At 39.5% G+C, this 20,849-nt stretch overlaps 1 protein-coding gene across 1 annotated transcript in view; it reads right to left on the bottom strand.

The window, feature by feature from the left end:
* Positions 1 to 20,849, bottom strand: part of LOC134612877 (S-adenosyl-L-methionine-dependent tRNA 4-demethylwyosine synthase TYW1-like) — a 216,586-nt gene that overhangs the window by 130,655 nt on the left and 65,082 nt on the right. Inside the window, exons 9-10 of the mRNA XM_063457335.1 lie at positions 7,172 to 7,224; positions 2,613 to 2,731 (exon numbers count right to left, since the gene is read on the bottom strand). Coding sequence (XP_063313405.1) covers positions 2,613 to 2,731; positions 7,172 to 7,224 — 172 coding nt within the window. The remainder of the gene's footprint in view (positions 1 to 2,612; positions 2,732 to 7,171; positions 7,225 to 20,849) is intronic.

Below are 20,849 nucleotides of genomic sequence, written 5' to 3'. Positions count from 1 at the left end.
TTACCATGGCAACGCTCCGCGCGGCACTAAGGGACGCGAGATTTACACTGGGGAGCTGGAGGAGCTGCTGGGAGGGTAAGTTAGCGCTTGCTGCCAGCTGCCCCACAGTACTTAACAAGCCACCGTTCCACCAGGGAATACTATATCCCCCCCTCCCTGGTAAGAAGCAGGTGGGGGGGGGGACTAAAAGAAACAAAAACAATACAATTTAAATATTAAAAAAAATTATAATAAACATAAAAAATCCCCCCCTCCATTTTACACAAATTACTACACACACACACACTCACTGCATGACATACATACACACTACACAAACACACACACACACTGCATTACATACATACACACTACACAAACACACACACACTGCATTACATACATACACACTACACAAACACACACACACTGCATTACATACATACACACTACACAAACACACAGACACTGCATTACATACATACACACTACACAAACACACACACACACTGCATTACATACATACACACTACACAAACACAAACACTGCATTACATACACAAACTACACACACACAAACTGCATTACATACATACACACTACACTACATACATACACAGTACAAAAAACACACTGCATTACATACATACACCACACAAACACACACACTGCATTATATATACACACTACACAAACACACTGCATTACATACACACACACTACACAAACACTCTATACAAACACACACTGTATTACATACACACACTGCATTATATACACACACTGCATTCACTTTACCCACACTACACACACTGCATTCACTATACACACACACTACACAAACACACACACTGCATTCACTATACACACACTACACAAACACACACTCTGCATTCACTATACACACACTACACAAACACACACTCTGCATTCACTATACACACACACTACACAAACACACACTCTGCATTTACTATACACACACTACACAAACACACACTCTGCATTCACTATACACACACTACACAAACACACTCTGCATTCACTATACACACTCTGCATTCACTATACACACTCTGCATTCACTATATATATATATATATATATATATATATATATATATATATATATATATATACACACACACACACTACACAAACACTCACTGCATTCACTATACACTCTGCATACACTATATATACACACTACACAAATACACACTGCATCCACTACACACACAGCTCCCCTGTCTAAATACACTTCATCCACTACATGTGGCATGTATATTTTGTGCATTTACCGTTAGAAAGAGTTTATTTTTTCAAAATGGTAAATGTACAGAATATCGGCAAGTTATCGGCTATCGGCATGAAAGTTCACAGCTTATCGGTATCGGTATCGGCTCTAAAAAAATCAATATCGGTCGATCCCTAATTGAAAGCTTTAAAAACAAATTGAAGACAACTTGGTTTAAATGTAGACTTCGGTCATGTAGTCCAGTGTACCACAGCACTGTGCTAGATGTGCCGCCACATGATTGCGGAGAGCAGTGCCGGACATGCCTCCTTCGCCATGTCCCGACTGCTTTTTTAAAAATGTTTTGGTTTTTAGTAGCTTTGCGCTGCTACATGATGAAACCGCACTCAATCTAAGTTAGGAGGGGAAAGACACCCTCTCCCATGAACAACAGAGCAGCAGGTGTCACATATTGCGCACAGAGTTACTGCAGCAAGCCAAATATCAGCAGCCCCCACCTCCCCTGCCATGAGAAGTAAAGCAGAAAGGAGGGAGGCACGAATGTGAGAATGTTAAAGGGAATGTCCAGTGCAAGGAAAACAATCCGTTTTCCTGGCACTGGAGGTTCCCCCTCCCTCCCACCCCACTAATCCCCGGTTATTGAAGGGGTGAAAACCCCTTCAGTCACTTACCTGAGGCAGCGACGATGTCCCTCGTCGCTGTCTCCTCCTTCGGGCCGCTCCTCCTACTGTCTCCGTCGGCCGGTGGGCGAGACTGATGCCGCCCACCGGCCGGGGAGACGTAATGCGCATTAGCACTCCCCATAGGAAAGCATTGAAAAAGAATTTCAATGCTTTCCTATGGGGAAATGAGCGACGCTGGAGGTCCTCACACAGCGTGAGGACGTCCAGCGACGCTCTAGCAAAGGAAATCTTTGCTATGACTCAGGAAGTGACCTCTAAAGGCTGTCTAGTAGACAGCCATTAGAGGTGGAGTGAACCCTGCAAGGTAATTATTGCAGTTTATAAAAAACTGCAATAATTACACTTGCAGGGTTAGGAGTAGTGCTCTAAAATACTAATGCGAATCCCGAACATTTTCAAGACCAACCATTATAACAGTAGGACAACAAACAGCAATAGTTTTCACACAATAAGAGGATAGCCAGGGACGAGTCACTGATTGAATGGACCAGAAGGAAAAAAAAATAATATCTGTAAACTTAGGTGCACAAATCTTGTTTTACATTCAAAAAAATACAACCAAGAAAAAAGGCATGCAGTGGTCACAACACTATTAGTCCTGCAAACTTCAAAACAGAATTGTGATTAGCCTTTGGGATATAGACATAGATATTGAAACATATCAAAATGTAATTGATCATCAAAGAGTTGTACCTCCAGCAGAAGACACATTTATTAGCACATGCCAGACTTGGTGTAGTTTCCATACATCGGTGACTTTCAATGCCATAGAATGTGTGCTTGTAACAGCCTCCTCTCCCGCGTAGCATGGACTAAAGAGGGCAAAATCAGGAAAAGAATGCAATTACAATGTGCCAGTATATCCTCCTGTTTGCACATTTCAAAATATCAGTTTCTTTGTCTAGACATAGATGTAGAAATAGTAGCAAATGGAACAGAAATACAAACCAACCTCCAAATGGCATAACATTCTGCAGAGGTAACAAGCAATACATGGGCTGCAGTCTGAGGATTGTGGTTCATAGCAAAGTCTGTACAATCACAGTGTTTGCCTTATCAGAAGAGAGTACAGTGTCTGTTGTATACCATCTTGGAAACTGGTATGAAAAGTACTATAACTCCTATAGATGTCATTAGTTTTTAAACACTAAACCCAAACAAAGTAGCACTGAAGAGGGGGTAATTACAAGACTGATCTCGGCCAGCTGACCTGTTCAAAAACAATGTTGGAAAGTCACAGTACAGTAAAACCATAGAAGCAACTACAACAAAGGCCAAAGTTTCCATTCCTTCTCCCAGTTAACCGTGTTTATGCGCTCACTGCTTTCTGGCCACTTACCTTTAAGTGTGTTGGGCAAGAGTGAGTTGTGTGGGGCCACCGGTGCTCAAGGTGCCCCTTTCACTTAAGACAATTTTTTACTTACCATAATTTTTTTTTACCTTAAGATTAGAGGCAGGTTTGAGGCACTGTAGATCAGTGAAATTGATTCCATGATCCATCTGCCCAAGTATCTCTTGGAGGACATAAATACTTTCTTTTGGCCCTGGTAGAATCAAATTAAGATTTCAAGGCAGAGTGATTTCTTTAATTGTTGGATGCACATTAAATACTGCTTTGAAGTATTTGGCAACCAGGGGAATAGAAGCTAAATCTCTGATGATGTAAAAATGGATTGCAGGCATTAACATGATGAGAAGAAGGACACAAGCCTATAGCGTAGCCCAGTTGAAGAAATCCCAGGAGGCAAGGGACACGAGATGTGATGGTATTAACCTTTATACCAAGAAGGGAAAAAAGAAAAAAAAGAAGAAAAAAAAACTCTTTCCTTATATAAATTTTACTTGTGGAATCTTTCTTGGCCACCACAAAATTATCCATTACTTCAGAACTATTACCTTTTGTACTCTATGTTTGCCATTTCGGAAACCAAGCTATATTAATGGCTCTGTCCCGGACTATCTTCTGCAGGAATCAACTCTGGGAATCAACAGAACTGGAGGGGAGTTGTATGTCAGATGAAAATCCCAAATTAATGCTAGGGTGTCTAGGTAGTCTGGTAAGTCTTAAAACTATTGATCGAAGCAAACTTTTCTGCTGAATTTCGAGGCCATAAAGTCTATTTCCGGCCTTCAAAAGAACATAATTTTTAAAAAGGTCTCATAGGTTAGTGACCAATCTCCCTATTTTAGAGGATTGACTACAGTCTTGATATAGACTTCAGTCAGTGACATATGATGGATTTCTGCCCACAGCATAATCGTTGTGTATTCTTTCTCCAGGGAACCCATCTTCCTATCTGCTTATGTAAGTCACTATAGTGAATCTGAACATGAAGATGCAACCTAGGTTGTCTGAAACGTATGAAAGCCACACAAGTCGCCTTTATTTCTCTGAAATTTTAAGTTCTTCTGGAATCTTGACTTGTCCATTGGTCTCTTATAGTATAGCTTACCATCTAAGCTCCCCAACTAAATGCTGAGGCATCTGTTGTAATGAAAGGTTTTCTTTTAATCTGAAGGATAGATCTTTCCAAATCAACCTTGAGTGTTTCCACTAACAGAAGATCTTTGTAGAAGGCCAGATTTTCAAAAGGTGACCCAGAGAGGACTGATCTGTCGGAAAGGATGTTTTTCTGTAAGGGTAACATACTTGCTCTTGCCCAGCAGGAGACTGGAATGGCGGTACTGAAAAGACCCACAACACTCATTGCATCCCTTATGGAACATACTGCCTTGTATGGTGGGGGAAGGAGGGGGTATTAATATCTTAATTTCTGTGGGTAGAAAACTCTTCATGACAGCCAAATCTATTATAAAATCCAGAAACTGAATTTTCCTCGAGGAAACTACTTCTGTAGTTTTATTATCCAGCCCTGTGTTTGAAGACAAGAAGAGGTCTTCTGGATATCCTGAACTAGACGACCGAGTGTGCCTTCAACAGCCAGTCATCCAGGTAAGGGACAATATGAAGATTTTCCTTCCATAGAGTTGCAGAGTAAAGACCAAAAGGATGACTTTGGAATTTGTAGTAAAGTAGTCTGCTTCTTACAGAAATACAAAAGGGATGAATTTATTTGACAGACAGCCCTTCTGGCCACTGTGGAAAGTCCCCTGGATTTAGCTGAAAGTTTAAGATATTCTGAAGTAGTCTACTTGAGATTCACCCAAGTACTTTTTCCAATATAACCATATGTGCTGTGCTTTAGTAACCAAAGATCTTGAAATGAGGGCTTTACTCTGTGCATTATGCTTTAGTAACCAAAGATCTTGTTAATGAAATCTTCCTTAAAGTATATTCAGCTTTTTGTCAATAACACCTTGTTTTCTTTTCTTATTTCCTGTGAAGACCTTGCTTCAGGCTCAGGAGTAAAAGATGCACTGCAAATCCACTGCAGACTAACCATCTGGCATCATTTGAATGCAAACTGCACAGACAAGATACTTGGATTTGGAAAGACACTTCCCTTTACCCAAACGTTTCAGTAATAGATATTGAAAGGAAAAGAAAAGAAAATACCTAACAATGCTAAAAAGAGAGACAAGGAGACAAAAAAAAGAAATAAAGAGTAAATGCTAATAGTCTTCCCTTAATTGGCCTCTGGGTGTTCTGGCGGGCTGTTGGTGGTTGTGGTTTAAATAGTCTCCAAGATTCTTCCTGTTTAAATTTGGCACAAAGCATATGCACGGAGGGATCTTAAGGTAAAACATTTTGCAACCAGTATGTGCATTCCACCTTAACCCCTTAAGGACCAAACATCTGGAATAAAAGGGAATCATGACGTGTCACACACGTCATGTGTCCTTAAGGGGTTAAGGACCTCCAATCAATTCGTCCATGCCACAGACACCACTTCCTTCACTGAATTACCTCCACAGGGAGTCAATGACATACACAAAGGGTGGGCTAACTGCTGGGCAGAAAATGGCTGAACAGAACCATAGGAATTTGCACAGCATGCCTTCCAAAGGCTTGCCCACAGGATTCTTTAAAAAGAAACCATCTTTTTAACAATGGTTTTCACAGGGAGAAGGGAAATTGTGTCATTCACATTAGGGGTTGACTTCCATACCCTCGCCTCTTTAGGGATAATCCGGTACATGCACATAAACCATAGAACAAAAAAAAAAAAAGAGAGAGAAAGGAGGCCACTATTGTACTGGAAAGTGGCATAGGCAAGACATTGTCCAAAGGAGACACCTCAAGGGAGGGTGACTGTTATTGAAATTAACCTTGAATTATCACTTTAGTAAATACCGGTAACTCTGGTAGGGTGAACAAGGAAGCAGGTGCATTACCATTGAAGTAAAAATTCAAAACTTTTGAATACTAACCAATGCAGCCATCCATGCAGATACAAAATAAAGGTAAGCCTACAGAGGGATATAACAGAGAGGGAACGCCAAAAGAGTAGGCAAAAAATGAGCATGAAGTCTGGCAGAGCGTAGCTGCAAACCTTTGAAAGTACTCCATCAGTAACTAGGTTTCTATTTTTCCTGTGCTTACTTGCAGAATAGAAGAGCCTTAACAGGAGATATTGATTAGATTAGAAAATAATAAAACTTGCAGAGCTCCATGAACTGTACAAAGAAAATATGGACTACAAGGTTTTCTAGAATTTGTTTTAACTCTATAGTTGGAGGTAGGAAGGTCCCATAAAGAATGTATTCTCGCAGACTGTAAACACATTAAAATGAAAATATATTAATAAAAGTACCCTGTTTACAAGCATTTTTAATTAATCTTCTTGCATTTTGGGGATGCAAATTTGACACGCAGGTTTGGACCAATATAGGGGGGAAAGTAAATGAAATGCATTTTATATTTTATTTTAATAAGTTTTGTTTTCACTGCAGAAAAGCATCTGAAGATACGCACACAATGTTATAAAAGGCGTTCAGACTACTCTAATTCCCCCAAACACTGTATTTAGTTTCAATCCTTAACACATTGACAGGTTAATCCAACAGGTAAAATAGAATGCAGTGCATTAGATAAGGGCCAAGAGGATAAATCCATTAATAACAATAATAACCTGTTAAATATTATTTATAACTAAAATGAAATGTCATGTGGTAAATCTGAACATGTCATGGATGATATGCACAATTGTATCAGAGCCAATAATTAGGAAACAAAGATTGTGTCAGTTTTTGATGGCTCAAAATAGCCTGTGCAATGCAAATACAAGATTAACACACAAACAAAACAAAACTACATAGTACACACAGACACACAGACACACACAAAATACCTTGGTCCATCTGCAGAGTTTAACACCTGAATGGCTTCCAATCAGTTTGTAACCTGGAAATTGGAGGAAAAGAGTCAGGACAAAACTCAAATCCACCTGATATCCATTTTCTAAGCAGATATAACAAGCTTGCAAGGTCAATCAATTATCTTGGCATTTTTATCTCTTCTACTCTGAATTAAATCTAAAAAGCCCTTGGATTTATAAGTGGTACAATTCAGTGTGAGGATTATTTTAATGTGACAATGGCAGCTACATTAAAGCAGCAAGGAACATAAAATAAAATAAAAAAAGTGTATAAACCAGATGCCTATTTAAACATAAAGCAATGCTGTTTATAATTAACTACTGCACTCAATGGGTTAGCAAAGTCTAAATGTATTACTGCATTTACAGTGATTTATATATGTATATTAGCAAAAACCAAGGAGCAGGAGGGGGGGGTGAAGTTGTTATGGTACTTTTTCAGTAAACCAAAATGTTTAAGTGTCTATCTGTTCCTGTCCAAATTAAAGAGAATTGAATTGCGTATATACGCTGAAGTAATTCAGTCTGACACACGGAGTTCAGGTTAAAATAACTTCGAGGAAATTTATTGGCAAGTGAAGCAAGAGCGGGCTCGCAGGCCCTTTTAAGAGGCATTTTGCATCATCATTGATTATCAAGATATCAGTAAATAAACATCATTAATTGGATTAATTGTTAAGTGTCTGGATTAGTGTCCACCTATCAATATAATTAATTGGCTCAAAAACTAAGTGGTTAGCTTCGTGTCCACCCACCGAGAGGTGGTATTGTTTTGGACACGGGTGGGGACAAGGGGCTCAAGCGCCATTTCCCTTAGCATGAGGTTTACTCGGTGGAAAGGGGGGCTTGAGCGTCATTTTACACGGTCAGTGATGTCAGGTCTTGTGGTCAGGTGCAAGGTCTCTTATGAATAGAACATTTCATTACTACAGTGTTCTCATGGCCTTGTCTTTATACTATGTTGCGAGTTAGGGGAAATTCAGCAGTTCCTGGGTAGTCATGTCTTTATGGAAAATACAGTCTTTGTCTATTGTGTTAGTTGTGCTGGGAAATTCTGTCATGTAATGTAGTTTTGAAATGGAGAAGTCAGGTTATGAGGACAAAATGGAGGATTTGTCACAGTATCAGGTTAAAACGGAGTTAGTGCAATAATTCAATACAAGTTCAATAAAGATTTTTAATAATTCTACATCAAAGGCGCTGAAAGGCCATAAAGAGCTATTTGGCCATATGTACAGGCCCATCGCTAGCGGGCAGGCAAACCAAGCAATTGCTTGCGGCCCCGAGCTGGCCTGGGGCCCCAAGCAGAGCCAGGGCTTCCTATAAGGCTGCAGCCGCCTGAGCGCTCTATAGAGAGCCTCAGGCGGCTGCAGCACTCCTCTCTCGTCACCTCCCCTTCCCTGTAGCGTGGCAGAGCTCCTCTTCCTCCTGTCAGTCCGGCCGGGTACCGCGCGGTACAGGAGATTCAGTTTCCTGTTCCCGGCCGGACGGAAAGGAAGGGAGCACAGTGCACTTCCTTTTAGTCCGGCCGGGAACAGGAAACTGAATCTCCTGTACCGTGCGGTACCCGGCCGGACTGACAGGAGGAAGAGGAGCTCGGCCACGCTACAGGGAAGGGGAGGTGAGAACTGAGAAGAACATGGGGGGGGGGGGGGAGTAAAAAAAAACATAGGGAGGGGGAGGGGGAGTTAAAAAACATAGAGGGAGTAAAAAAACTTTTTTGCATTTTTCACACACAAATAATATTAACGTTAACTTTGGCTAGTGTTTGTGACCAAGTGGCTACTAAAAAGACTGGACATACCCCATTTGCAAAACTTTGGGTTGTCTACTTTTGCAAATGGTTGCCATCATGGGGGTAATTCTCATTCCTGGGCTACCATAAAGTCTCAAAGGCAGCGTAACCAATCTGGCGAATTTCAATGTGAAAAAGCTGAAAAGTGTAACATGCTATAATTGACCCTGTAACTTCCCAAAACACCATAAAACCTGTACATAGGGGGTACTGTTTTACACGTGAGACATCGCTGAATACAAATTTGTGTATTTTATTGCAGTAAAAGCAAACAGTATTATTACATTCACAGTTTGAAAAATTTAAAAACAATCTTATCTTATTTTCTCTCATTGTTTTATATTTTATTCATTTTAAGTTATGTTCCATACCTAAATATTTGATGTTAAATGAAAGCCCTGTTTCGCCTAAATAAAATGATATATAAGAAGTGTGGATGCCTTTAATATGAAAGAGGTAAATTATTGTTGAACAGACATATAGTCAAATTCTTTGTTTTTGTTTTTACCACAACTTGTACATTTGGCTGCGGTCTTAAGGGGTTAAAGGTAGGAAAAAGAAAACAAAACAAGTAAAGTATCAAAAAAAACAGGCAGATTTCACATTATTGGTTCAACAGTGCAACTACAGTAAAATACATACAGGAGGATTTAATGTCTATACCAATTATTTTGTTTTACCTACATTTCACTGACAATTTACATCAATCGTAAACAAACTGTTGATTATTTCCTTTTTAGACACTGAATCTTATCCTCTGCATAAAAAAACAGTGTTTTCATAAAACACTGTTTTTGATGCAGTTTTGGTTAGAGTAACCCTTTCTGTGTGGTGGCCCACCCCTACACCTCCCCAAATTAAAAAGAGGCCATGTCAAAATAGGCAGTCTGATTTTAGCATGCTGTGTGCGCAGATGTCAGACACCAATTTTGCACAGAATTGATATTAGCCTGCCTGAAGTTTCACATCGATTTGCTTTAAAGTGTTGCTATAAACATCATGACCATTACAGTTATTTGAATTGGTAATGGTGCCTGGAGTCGGTATGTGCCACATTTCACGGTCACCTTCTGGGGTATTGTGCAGGGTAAACATTCGTATCCGATGCTTATCACTGCAGGTGCCGACATCTTTCTTCAGCTCTTGATGCTTCATTCGCTAAGAGTCCATCCACATCAGTGCTGTAATCTCTCATATGCATGAGACTGCAGCACTGATGTCCATGGAGAAATCTCCATATATTTTGTCTTGTGATGAGCTAGTGACAGCTGAGGAAAGTAACAAAACTTGGCAAATGTAGCTCTGCCTTTTTGTATATGTATTTTAGGAGAAAAGATTGAAAAGGAAGAACAGGTTAGGAGTGAGAGAGATTAACAGATTTAAGGGGACACTAAGCACTATAACCATTTTATCTCATTGAATTGGCTTCACAGCTTGGAGTCCCCCGACTCTGGCCTCCATTCTTTGTTAAAGCTTTTTTGAGTAGTTCAACTAAATGAGGGTCATTGACTTACCATAGCCTTACTCCAACTGGAGGTAGGCAAAGGCAGTGATCACGCACTTCCTTGTACCAATACCAATTCATACCTGCAATGGCATTGTGTTACGCTAAATCTGGATAGTTGACACTCTCAGCCAATCACAGTCACCCATTTCTGCTCAGACTAATGCTTCCTAACAAGACCAAGCAGCACAGAGGTAGTTGTTGGAAATGTTTATTTAGAATTAAAACTTTAAAAACAGGGCAATGCTGAATGAAAGGACAGCATCTGGGGATCTGTTCAATGAGATTTTAGCAAGAGACTGAACAAGATATGGAAACAAAGAGTGCGGAAAAAAAATATAGGATTGAGGGAACAGGTGGTGAGGTGAAACAGAGCAGGACCTCTACTTGTGTAATGGATAGTGTGAATGAGCATAGGACAGAGAAGGGAGTGGAGCTTGGTTAAGTATTAGTAGGGGTTGGAGTTTTGAGATATATTCCCTGATTGCAGCAATCTTCTCAGTGAAGCGAGTTGCGAAGTTTGGAGTGGTCAGATTAATAGAAAAAAACCTGCAATAGGATGAAGAAGGGTGTTGAAAGTGTGAAAACAATGTTTGGGTTCATAGGAGAGTGGGGTTGTGAGGGTACTGAAGTAGTTTTGTTTGGCAGAGGAAAGATCTAAAGCATGAATTTATAGTGAAGGAAAACATTTGGATTGAAACTTTCTCCAGAAGTGTTCAGCAGTTCTGGAGCAGATTACGGTAGCTTAATATGTCAATATACTATAAATCGATACAACAGTTAATAGGTGTTTTAACAGCAGTGTCATTTTGGACACCAGAAGGATGTTTTATGGCTTGTGACAAAATTGTGAATTGCTTCAAATTGGTTTTGTGCCTTCTTTTGGATTAACAGCAGCCATACAGGTATATGAAAGGCTGGACCTAGTGTGCAAGTACATTTTTCAGCCTATATTACTTTGTAACTGCATACTGTTACCTAGAGCAGGAACACCACTTAGGAAGGTTATTCACCAAGTTCTCAGCATAGCTCCATATGTCAATATCTTGTTGACATGTGAGGAATGGTCTCAGATCAAAGATTTATAGAAATTCTGCAAGCAAAGCTGGAATATATATTTGACTTGTGCACCAATTATTTTTAGCTGGTACGAACACATCAAATTCCTTTTAATTTATGCCAGAATGAATCGATCCATCAAGGATTGACCTGTGGAGTCTTATTCAATGAGCTCCACAGATAAATTGCAGGCTGACCGATTAGTATTTTATTAGATCGTACCAGTTAAAAAGAATCTGTGCAAGTCTAGATTATACCACCACTCAATCAAGTATTTTGTGCATGACATATACAGATTCTAATAAAAATTTAAAAAGGCAACAGATTGATTTGGCTTTAGCTCTGAGCGACAGATATGTTGGAAACTGTATACCAATATTTTCTGTAATTTAGGTTCACTGGTATTTATCTTTTAAGTCATTGGGGGTTTTGTCTGTTTGTATAGCTCAGAGTGATAATCCCATCTCATTAACATAAAGCAAGCTACAATCGATTATCACGGAGTATTAGCAAATGTTTGCTTTTAGTTTACATTTTATCACTCCGCAAAACACAGGTTGGCAAGGAACAACAGTGGTCGGTGCAATTCATTAGGGATTACAATATAATCTGTGCAAGGAATATTGCCAGTTACGGAGTATGGAGCCTCAGTTTAAAGTGGAACAGTCACATTAGAAACATAGAAACATAGAATGTGACGGCAGATAAGAACCATTCGGCCCATCTAGTCTGCCCAGATTAAAAATATCTGCATAATATACTTGGTTACAGTTTCACTACCAGAGCTTTATTTAAGCGAGTTAAACCGCAAAAAGACACTTTCACTAGCAACACAGAAATTAGTCTTGTTTTTAAACTCATAATATTCTTGGGCAGCAGCAACATAATTTGCACTTGCCCACTAAACATTGGTGAGGGGTAATTATAGTCTAGCAAGTGGAAACATTCTTTGCACGTGTGCCATGGACCACGCACTACCTATAAGGATCCTCAGTGCTGTTTAAAAGCAGCAGCTTGTTTGCATTGTTACCTAAACAGACACCAATTGTAATCAAAAATCACTACTTATTCAATAAGAAGAACCTGTTTTTTTTTAACTTGTTAAATGACACATTCGTGGTAGAAGCACCAACTAGGATAGATTTTATTTTTGTATCTGGTAATGAATAATGTGGTCACTAATTATTATATTATTAATTATATTATTAACAGGGGGATAAAACAGGTACAGGAGGCATAAATGAGTTAAGGCCTAGTTGCCGAAACGTCTGGATATTTTGGTGTGCGCTTCTTACGTGACAAACCAGAAGGTAACAATACTGTTGTGCAGTAGTTTTTTTGCCTACTTATGATCTGTATGTTTGTTTTTTTCTTTCCCCTTATATATCTGCTTCTCTATACAGACTGACACCATATTGTGTTTAACACATTTAATTATATAGAGTTTACAGTTTTGATGTAGCCTTATGCTTTGATTATCATGGTTGGCAATTTTTAATTTACGGTGTGTGTATATACATGAGTTTATATATACTTATTTAATGAGAAATAAGGTTCATTTTTTCATTATACAAAGGTGTGCGGTTGGTGGTCTTTTCTAATGAATAATGTTTTTTTTCGGGGGGGGGATTCAAACATTCAAGTAGGGGAGCACTTGGGAAATAGCATAATACAGTGTCACTAAAATATAAAGCTGTGCATTGGCATTTTAACACTGAGGTACAACTGAGTTTGCACTTAAAAGGTCGGTGCAGTGTTACTAAAAAACTGATTTAAAAAGGTACACAGGCATTTGGGATAGTGTACACAACACATTTGTTTTTATTTATGCATTTTGGCTAATTAACAATAGTATACGAGGTATTCACATCCCACCCTTTCTTCAGCCACACTAATAATTCAGGAAGTAGGGATCCATAATACCAAGTGCAATTTAGCCCAACCTGGTCAGCAATACAGTTTTTTTTATTAAAGATATTACAGTAATATGAGCTGCAGTGGATATGGTTCTCACTTGTAGAATCACATATGTGATTTAAAGGGAGTATCTATGCACACTAAATAAATAGTCCAGTTGCCAATCTGACACTTAAAGGATTTGGAAAAGATACTGAGCCAAGTATTCAGAATTGCAAAACAATACATCAGATGGCATTTCAACCATCAAGTGACACAATTTAACTTCAGAATATTTCCCTTTAGGATTTACATTACAGTGGGTGGTAGCCAAGTCTTACATAACCTTGGTCAAGTCAGGGGAAAAAAAATATATCACTCTGTGCTGTCTAGGCTATTGTTCTTGTTTAGCAATGCATCTAACTTGATCATTGATCAAAATTTTGATTCACAGAAAGTAATGAGCTTCAACAGTCTGCAGCAATTAAACAGCAGCTCTATCTGAATTAGAACTTTTAGATCAACTTGTGCTTGTGGAAGAAATCAGATAACAGCTATACACCATGGACTGTGAAGCTCATTAACACTACTTAAATGTCAGACACATTTTGATTCTAACCACAAACTTTAGGAAAGCCTTAAATAAAAGAAGCATGAAAAGAAAGTCAACTGTTTTAGCATGTTTGGGCATTTTTTACAATTCACAATTTAGTTTGGTCACAGCTTGTAAGAACAAGGAGATTGTATATGCAGTGTACTAAGAGTGCAGGTTACTGATTTAAAAGAAGCTGGCACTTTGTTAGACGTGAAAATGCACGTGGGGGATAAACTACTTAACTAATAAACCAATACTGGACAAAAGTCACCCGAATAACAAGCTTTTGATTGGAATCTTTCTGGTGAGAGATGGATCTGTCTGTAGCTGCAGGACTGCCCAGGAAGCACCTCTAGCAGCCATCTGAGGAGTGGGCAGTAGAGTTATCCCAGGCCTAGGCTGTAATGTAAACACTGCCTATTCTCTGAAAAGACCGTGTTTACTGCAAAAAGCCTGAGGGGAATGATTCTACTCACCAGAAGAAATACAATAAGCTGTAGTTTTTCTGATGACTATAGTGTCATAAACATCTATAAACATCATTAGAATGCTCCATAGCATCCTTCAGTGTGGGACTGTACATAGTAAGGATGCCATAAGAGGTCCTGCACTTTTCATGTCAGCAGAATTAAACACCTGCTCAAACCAGTGAGACCCAAGTATCAATAATTTGGTCTCCCTTCTGTCAGCTAGGGCCAATAATGACGCCAGACTGAGCAATTAAATGCACGTTGAACTAAATGAGAATGTTGAATACAGCCACAGTAATTCGCTGCCTGCCCCCAATCTGAGAGAGTTCACCATCTTGGGGTTCTCTTTGGCAGCTGCCCAGCACAAATCACTGTGATTGGCAGGGACAGCATGCCCAAACTGCAGGATGTGCCTCTCATTCATCCATCGCAAAGCAAAGGGAATCCCTACAGAGATAGTGTTAGGGTTAGCATTAGTGCAAGGTAAGTGTTAATGCTGGCTTGGGGTCAATGCGGTTTTAGGGTTAGTGCAGGGTTAAAGTTTGAGTAGACGTACAGTTAAAGTTAGTGTAAGCATAGTTTCAGGGGGTATTTTTGGTGTAGGGCTGGGATAAAAACAAAAACAAAAAAAACCCACATGTATTCATACTTAAAGGAATACTATAGCGTTAGGAATACAAATATGTATTCCTAATGCTATAGAGCCCTAGTCTAACGGTCACTTAGGTGACTAACTAGGGCCCTGTTCCATGGCAAATAAAGGGTTAATGAACCTTTTTTTGCTCTCCTTAATCCAGCACCGGGCTCCCTCGGCAACGGTGACCTCTCCTCCTCCATCGATGTCAGCTTCCGAGTGGAGCCGAATGCACATGCGCGGTCAGAACTAGGGGGACCTGGCACCCAGACCACTTAATTGAGCTGAAGTGGTCTGGGTGCCTATAGTGGTCCATTAAAGGACCACTATAGCATTTGTAATACAAACAAACTTGATTAATGTTGTGTTAGGTATACATATTAGGATGCACTTGATGCCAAAAAAAAAAAAGTATTATGGTCGAACAAACTCATAGCACAAATTCTGTTTTGTTTCAGAAGATGGACAATTGCCTCTGTACTAAGAGTGTCTTTTATCAACGTCCTTTCTCCAACATTGAATAAAAATTTTAATTCCTATAGTTGTTCCTGTCACTCGTACCAGCATGTGCTTTCTCCATTTAGGTTTTACAGAACGATGTTATGGTAATTTCTAGGCACTAACAATACATGAATCAAAGCTACAAATAAAGGCAATCTTGAATTATCTAAATCATCTCAGATATGCAAGTTGGCTTTGCTATGATATGTACCATACTAACAGCACCAACAAGTTCGCCTATACACTGCGTGCAGAATTATTATGCAAATGAGTATTTTGACCACATCATCCTCTTTATGCATGTTGTCTTACTCCAAGCTGTATAGGCTCGAAAGCCTACTACCAATTAAGCATATTAGGTGATGTGCATCTCTGTAATGAGAAGGGGTGTGGTCTAATGACATCAACACCCTATATCAGGTGTGCATAATTATTAGGCAACTTCCTTTCCTTTGGCAAAATGGGTCAAAAGAAGGACTTGACAGGCTCAGAAAAGTCAAAAATAGTGAGATATCTTGCAGAGGGATGCAGCACTCTTAAAATTGCAAAGCTTCTGAAGCGTGATCATCGAACAATCAAGCGTTTCATTCAAAATAGTCAAAAGGGTCGCAAGAAGCGTGTGGAGAAACCAAGACGCAAAATAACTGCCCATGAACTGAGAAAAGTCAAGCGTGCAGCTGCCAAGATGCCACTTGCCACCAGTTTGGCCATATTTCAGAGCTGCAACATCACTGGAGTGCCCAAAAGCACAAGGTGTGCAATACTCAGAGACATGGCCAAGGTAAGAAAGGCTGAAAGACGACCACCACTGAACAAGACACACAAGCTGAAACGTCAAGACTGGGCCAAGAAATATCTCAAGACTGATTTTTCTAAGGTTTTATGGACTGATGAAATGAGAGTGAGTCTTGATGGGCCAGATGGATGGATTGGTAAAGGGCAGAGAGCTCCAGTCCGACTCAGACGCCAGCAAGGTGGAGGTGGAGTACTGGTTTGGGCTGGTATCATCAAAGATGAGCTTGTGGGGCCTTTTCGGGTTGAGGATGGAGTCAAGCTCAACTCCCAGTTTCTGGAAGACACCTTCTTCAAGCAGTGGTACAGGAAGAAGTCTGCATCCTTCAAGAAAAACATGATTTTCATGCAGGACAATGCTCCATCACACGCGTCCAAGTACTCCACAGCGTGGCTGGCAAGAAAGGGTATAAAAGAAGAAAATCTAATGACATGGCCTCCTTGTTCACCTGATCTGAACCCCATTGAGAACCTGTGGTCCATCATCAAATGTGAGATTTACAAGGAGGGAAAACAGTACACCTCTCTGAACAGTGTCTGGGAGGCTGTGGTTGCTGCTGCACGCAATGTTGATGGTGAACAGATCAAAACACTGACAGAATCCATGGATGGCAGGCTTTTGAGTGTCCTTGCAAAGAAAGGTGGCTATATTGGTCACGGATTTGTTTTTGTTATGTTTTTGAATGTCAGAAATGTATATTTGTGAATGTTGAGATGTTATATTGGTTTCACTGGTAAAAATAAATAATTGAAATGGGTATATATTTGTTTTTTGTTAAGTTGCCTAATAATTATGCACAGTAGTAGTCACCTGCACACACAGATATCCCCCTAAAATAGCTATAACTAAAAACAAACTAAAAACTACTTCCAAAAATATTCAGCTTTGATATTAATGAGTTTTTTGGGTTCATTGAGAACATGGTTGTTGTTCAATAATAAAATTAATCCTCAAAAATACAACTTGCCTAATAATTCTGCACTCCCTGTATTAGGATATTTATGGGGTGATAATATTGAAAATATTATTTCATAAAAACTATCAAAAATGTATTTAATAATTTTATTATATAATATATATATAGGCACGGTTCCCCTTGATTGATTTAAAGCGACAAATTACCCACTATTTTAACTTTGCAGACCCTGCAGTACGTTTTATTAGAATATTTGTATTTCACACATTAATCACAAACTAATTATACAAATCTAATTTATTGTGACAATAATTATTAATAATATGTGACATGCGTGACAATAATCAGTGAATATTTAGGTATAACATATGTATACAATGGCAAAAGTTTTGCAGTTAAAAAGGTTACCCCCTTTGTATTTTTTTTTCAATACACATAAGAAAAGGTCTTTGAACATGTTCAGAAAGGGTCAGTGTTTAACCAAAGCTAAATTTCAGACACTAATCTAATTTTTCCACAATACATTAGTCAAAAGAATTTCACAGAAGGGCAAACTGCAGCCATCATGGATAGAGGAGTAAAAGGAATAGTGGTGCATACATATTGTGATTCGGTGCAAGAAAGGAAATGTTATAAATACAGCCAAGTGGCAATGAGGGCTGGGAGAGTGAGTCTTAAAAGGTTTACTCCAAGCAAATAAATAAGTAACATTTCCCTTTGGATTAGAAGCAGTACTTACATATGGGGTTCCAGCCACCTCTTCAAAGGACAGGCAGAACATAAGCAGGCAAAACTATTAAAACTACGGACCTCCTCTCAATCCCTCCCCCATACTGGTATACAACTTTAGTCTCCCAGCAAAACAAAAGCAAACCAAAATAATGCAATAATGCAAAAGTATCAGTTTTTATCCAAGGGAGGGTAATACGTATTGCCTCTAATCCGAGAGAAAAATACATTTATGATGAGCAAGATTTATAGGTTTTCCCTACAGATAGAGGCAGTACTTGCATATTGGGATTAAACAAGCTGTCTAAAAAATTATGTTATACTGGATGCTTTCCTATAATTCAATTGCTTATCATTTGGTTTAAAATAGTGGGGATTTTCTATATTGTATAGCTGAAATTAAATTTAATGTCCAGGTTGTATATGCCTTCCTTAAGTATTCCATGTTGTCAACATTCCTTGTTATGGTCTGTCTCCATCCTTCCTTGTGAACACAGTGCTCCATTCACAGTGGTTGAAATTTTATTTTAACTTTGCAGTGTGACTGGTTGCTATCCCAAGTTTATACGGCTATTGGATGACTTGTGTTCACCGCATAGACAAAGAAAGAAATAAAAACCTGATGCGAGTCAAAATAAAGTGTACATTGCTGTTCCCCACTTTATCGAATGTCTGGCTGATATTTGTGGGGGAACTTATGGGGAAGCTCTCTCTCTGGGAAATAATTGGCACTACTAATCAGGTAGGCAGGTTGTCTGCTATATTTTCTCTTAGGAGAAGGGATGAACGCTGGTCAAAATAGGTCTGTGTGCCAAGCCTGGGGCCAGACCTCCTGTATCCACTACAACTGGTAAAAGGGATCTGCTGAGATATAGCAGCGGAGTTGCAACAAGAGCGGCACATAGAGAGCAAATGATTGGAGGATTTCAAAGTGTCTTTACCAAGAGGGTGAAAGAACACCACTCTGTATATATTCTGAACCACAGCCAGGAGATGACACCACAGGAGGAAAATTAAAGAGAGAAAAATAAAAAATAAAGATTACAAGTTCCAGCAGAGTCAAGAGAAAGCAGCATCATTTCACAACTATAGCCACAGGAAAGCGTTACCGTGCAATGCTTTTAAGATTTTTTTCAAAGACCGAAGGGGAGATTGATGGACATTGCCAAGATTCTGTAAGACTTTTGTGCTACTTGCACTGCAAAAACAGACTGGGTTACTGTTTTATTAAGTAAATTGTATTGATGGGCAGAGGAAGCATATCGAGCTGTACCAGACGCTCTCTTTATAGACTACAATATTGTAAAAAAAAAAATTGCATTTATTAGCCTGCTATGTCATCACCCCAGAATCTAAAAGGCGCTTAGTTAGCTTAGAGGCTTACAGAAAAAAAAGAACACTTTTCATATGTGGAATGGGCATACCAGTGGCATAGGTTTGCTTCTAATTGGTGGCAAGAGCATCAAGTGGTCACAGTAGAAAAGGGATTGCAATTGCTTCTGCTGAAGCAGTTCTATCAGCATACCCCTACCAGAGGTCAGATTACCCCCGCAATACAGCCTGACACCCAACGGTTTCAGAATGCCCCTGGGACAGCGGCTATATTGGCGCTCAAGCAGTCCGGAGAGAGCACGAAGGAGCCAAACACAAGCCTCACTGACCAAGCTGACTACACAGCACAGCTGAACAAAATCTTCGCAGCATTCTGGCGCAGGCTGGAAAGACTCCTGCAAACTCAAGCCGAAATCAACTGTGGGATTCACCCTTCACCGCAAACACGAGGAGGGCACAAAATGGCCACCGTGAAGCGAGCACAAGGCAAAAGTTCCTGTTTATCCCAGCATGCCCGACAGAGATCCCACTTAGCCGCTCGGAACAACAAATCTCCTACTGGGCAGGAAAGCACACCGGAACGGAATCCGACCCACCGTCCACACACTCAAAGGAGCATCGGGAGTGTGAGGCCCCCCCCCCCTCCCAGTCTTCAGGTTCCACCATGTGGCTATGGACCGCCAGAACAGGGGTGGGCTGATCGGGACACTCGGCACAGGCCTGCAGCCACAGTATTTTTGACGTGGCATTCGTTTTTATATTTGACATATTGCCTGTGATTTTTTTTTTTTTTTGCCCTATCTACGAAATCGAATAATGGAGGTACTTTGGTAATATTTCTTAGCAATAGCAATATACCTAGCCTACCTAAGCAAATCTCTGCTGGACTTCCTAGCCTGTGAAACCCAGATACTGGCATATGAAGCTTATATTGTACTATACTACATGTTTAGCCAGACAATTCCAGTCATTGGCATATCTATTACACTGATGGCTTGCAGTATTACAAGTATGTAGCATAGCGTCAACACAATGGTTTAAGCTTGTTAATAAAATATAAAATGAGGCTTATAATCCTAGGAGATTTCTGTACTCTGTTATGATGACCCTAACCTGTATAACTCTTGAAAGTCTCCCTTTTTTTCTGTACCACCATAATCTCATGCCTCAATAAAATAAAGAATTTAAAAAAAAAAAAACCTCAATGGCCAGAAAAATTTAAGTGCCTTTCTCTACTTCTGTGACTAACTGGGCATTCATAATCTCTGAATGCATATTTAAAATTATGAAATGTTCAGGAGGCATAGTGCCAAATTTTAAAGAGTCATTATTTATTTTATTTATTTAAAAATATATAACAGAGAGAAACCATCTTTCTGTTGATTTGTGCCAAATGTTTTGGAAAAACTAGTGGAATGGCAGACCTC

Source organism: Pelobates fuscus, chromosome 1 (genome assembly GCF_036172605.1).
Source record: "Pelobates fuscus isolate aPelFus1 chromosome 1, aPelFus1.pri, whole genome shotgun sequence".
In the NCBI taxonomy this organism is placed as follows: domain Eukaryota; kingdom Metazoa; phylum Chordata; class Amphibia; order Anura; family Pelobatidae; genus Pelobates; species Pelobates fuscus.
The sequence above is the reverse complement of the archived record's forward strand: the minus strand, read 5'-3'. Positions and strand labels throughout refer to the sequence as shown.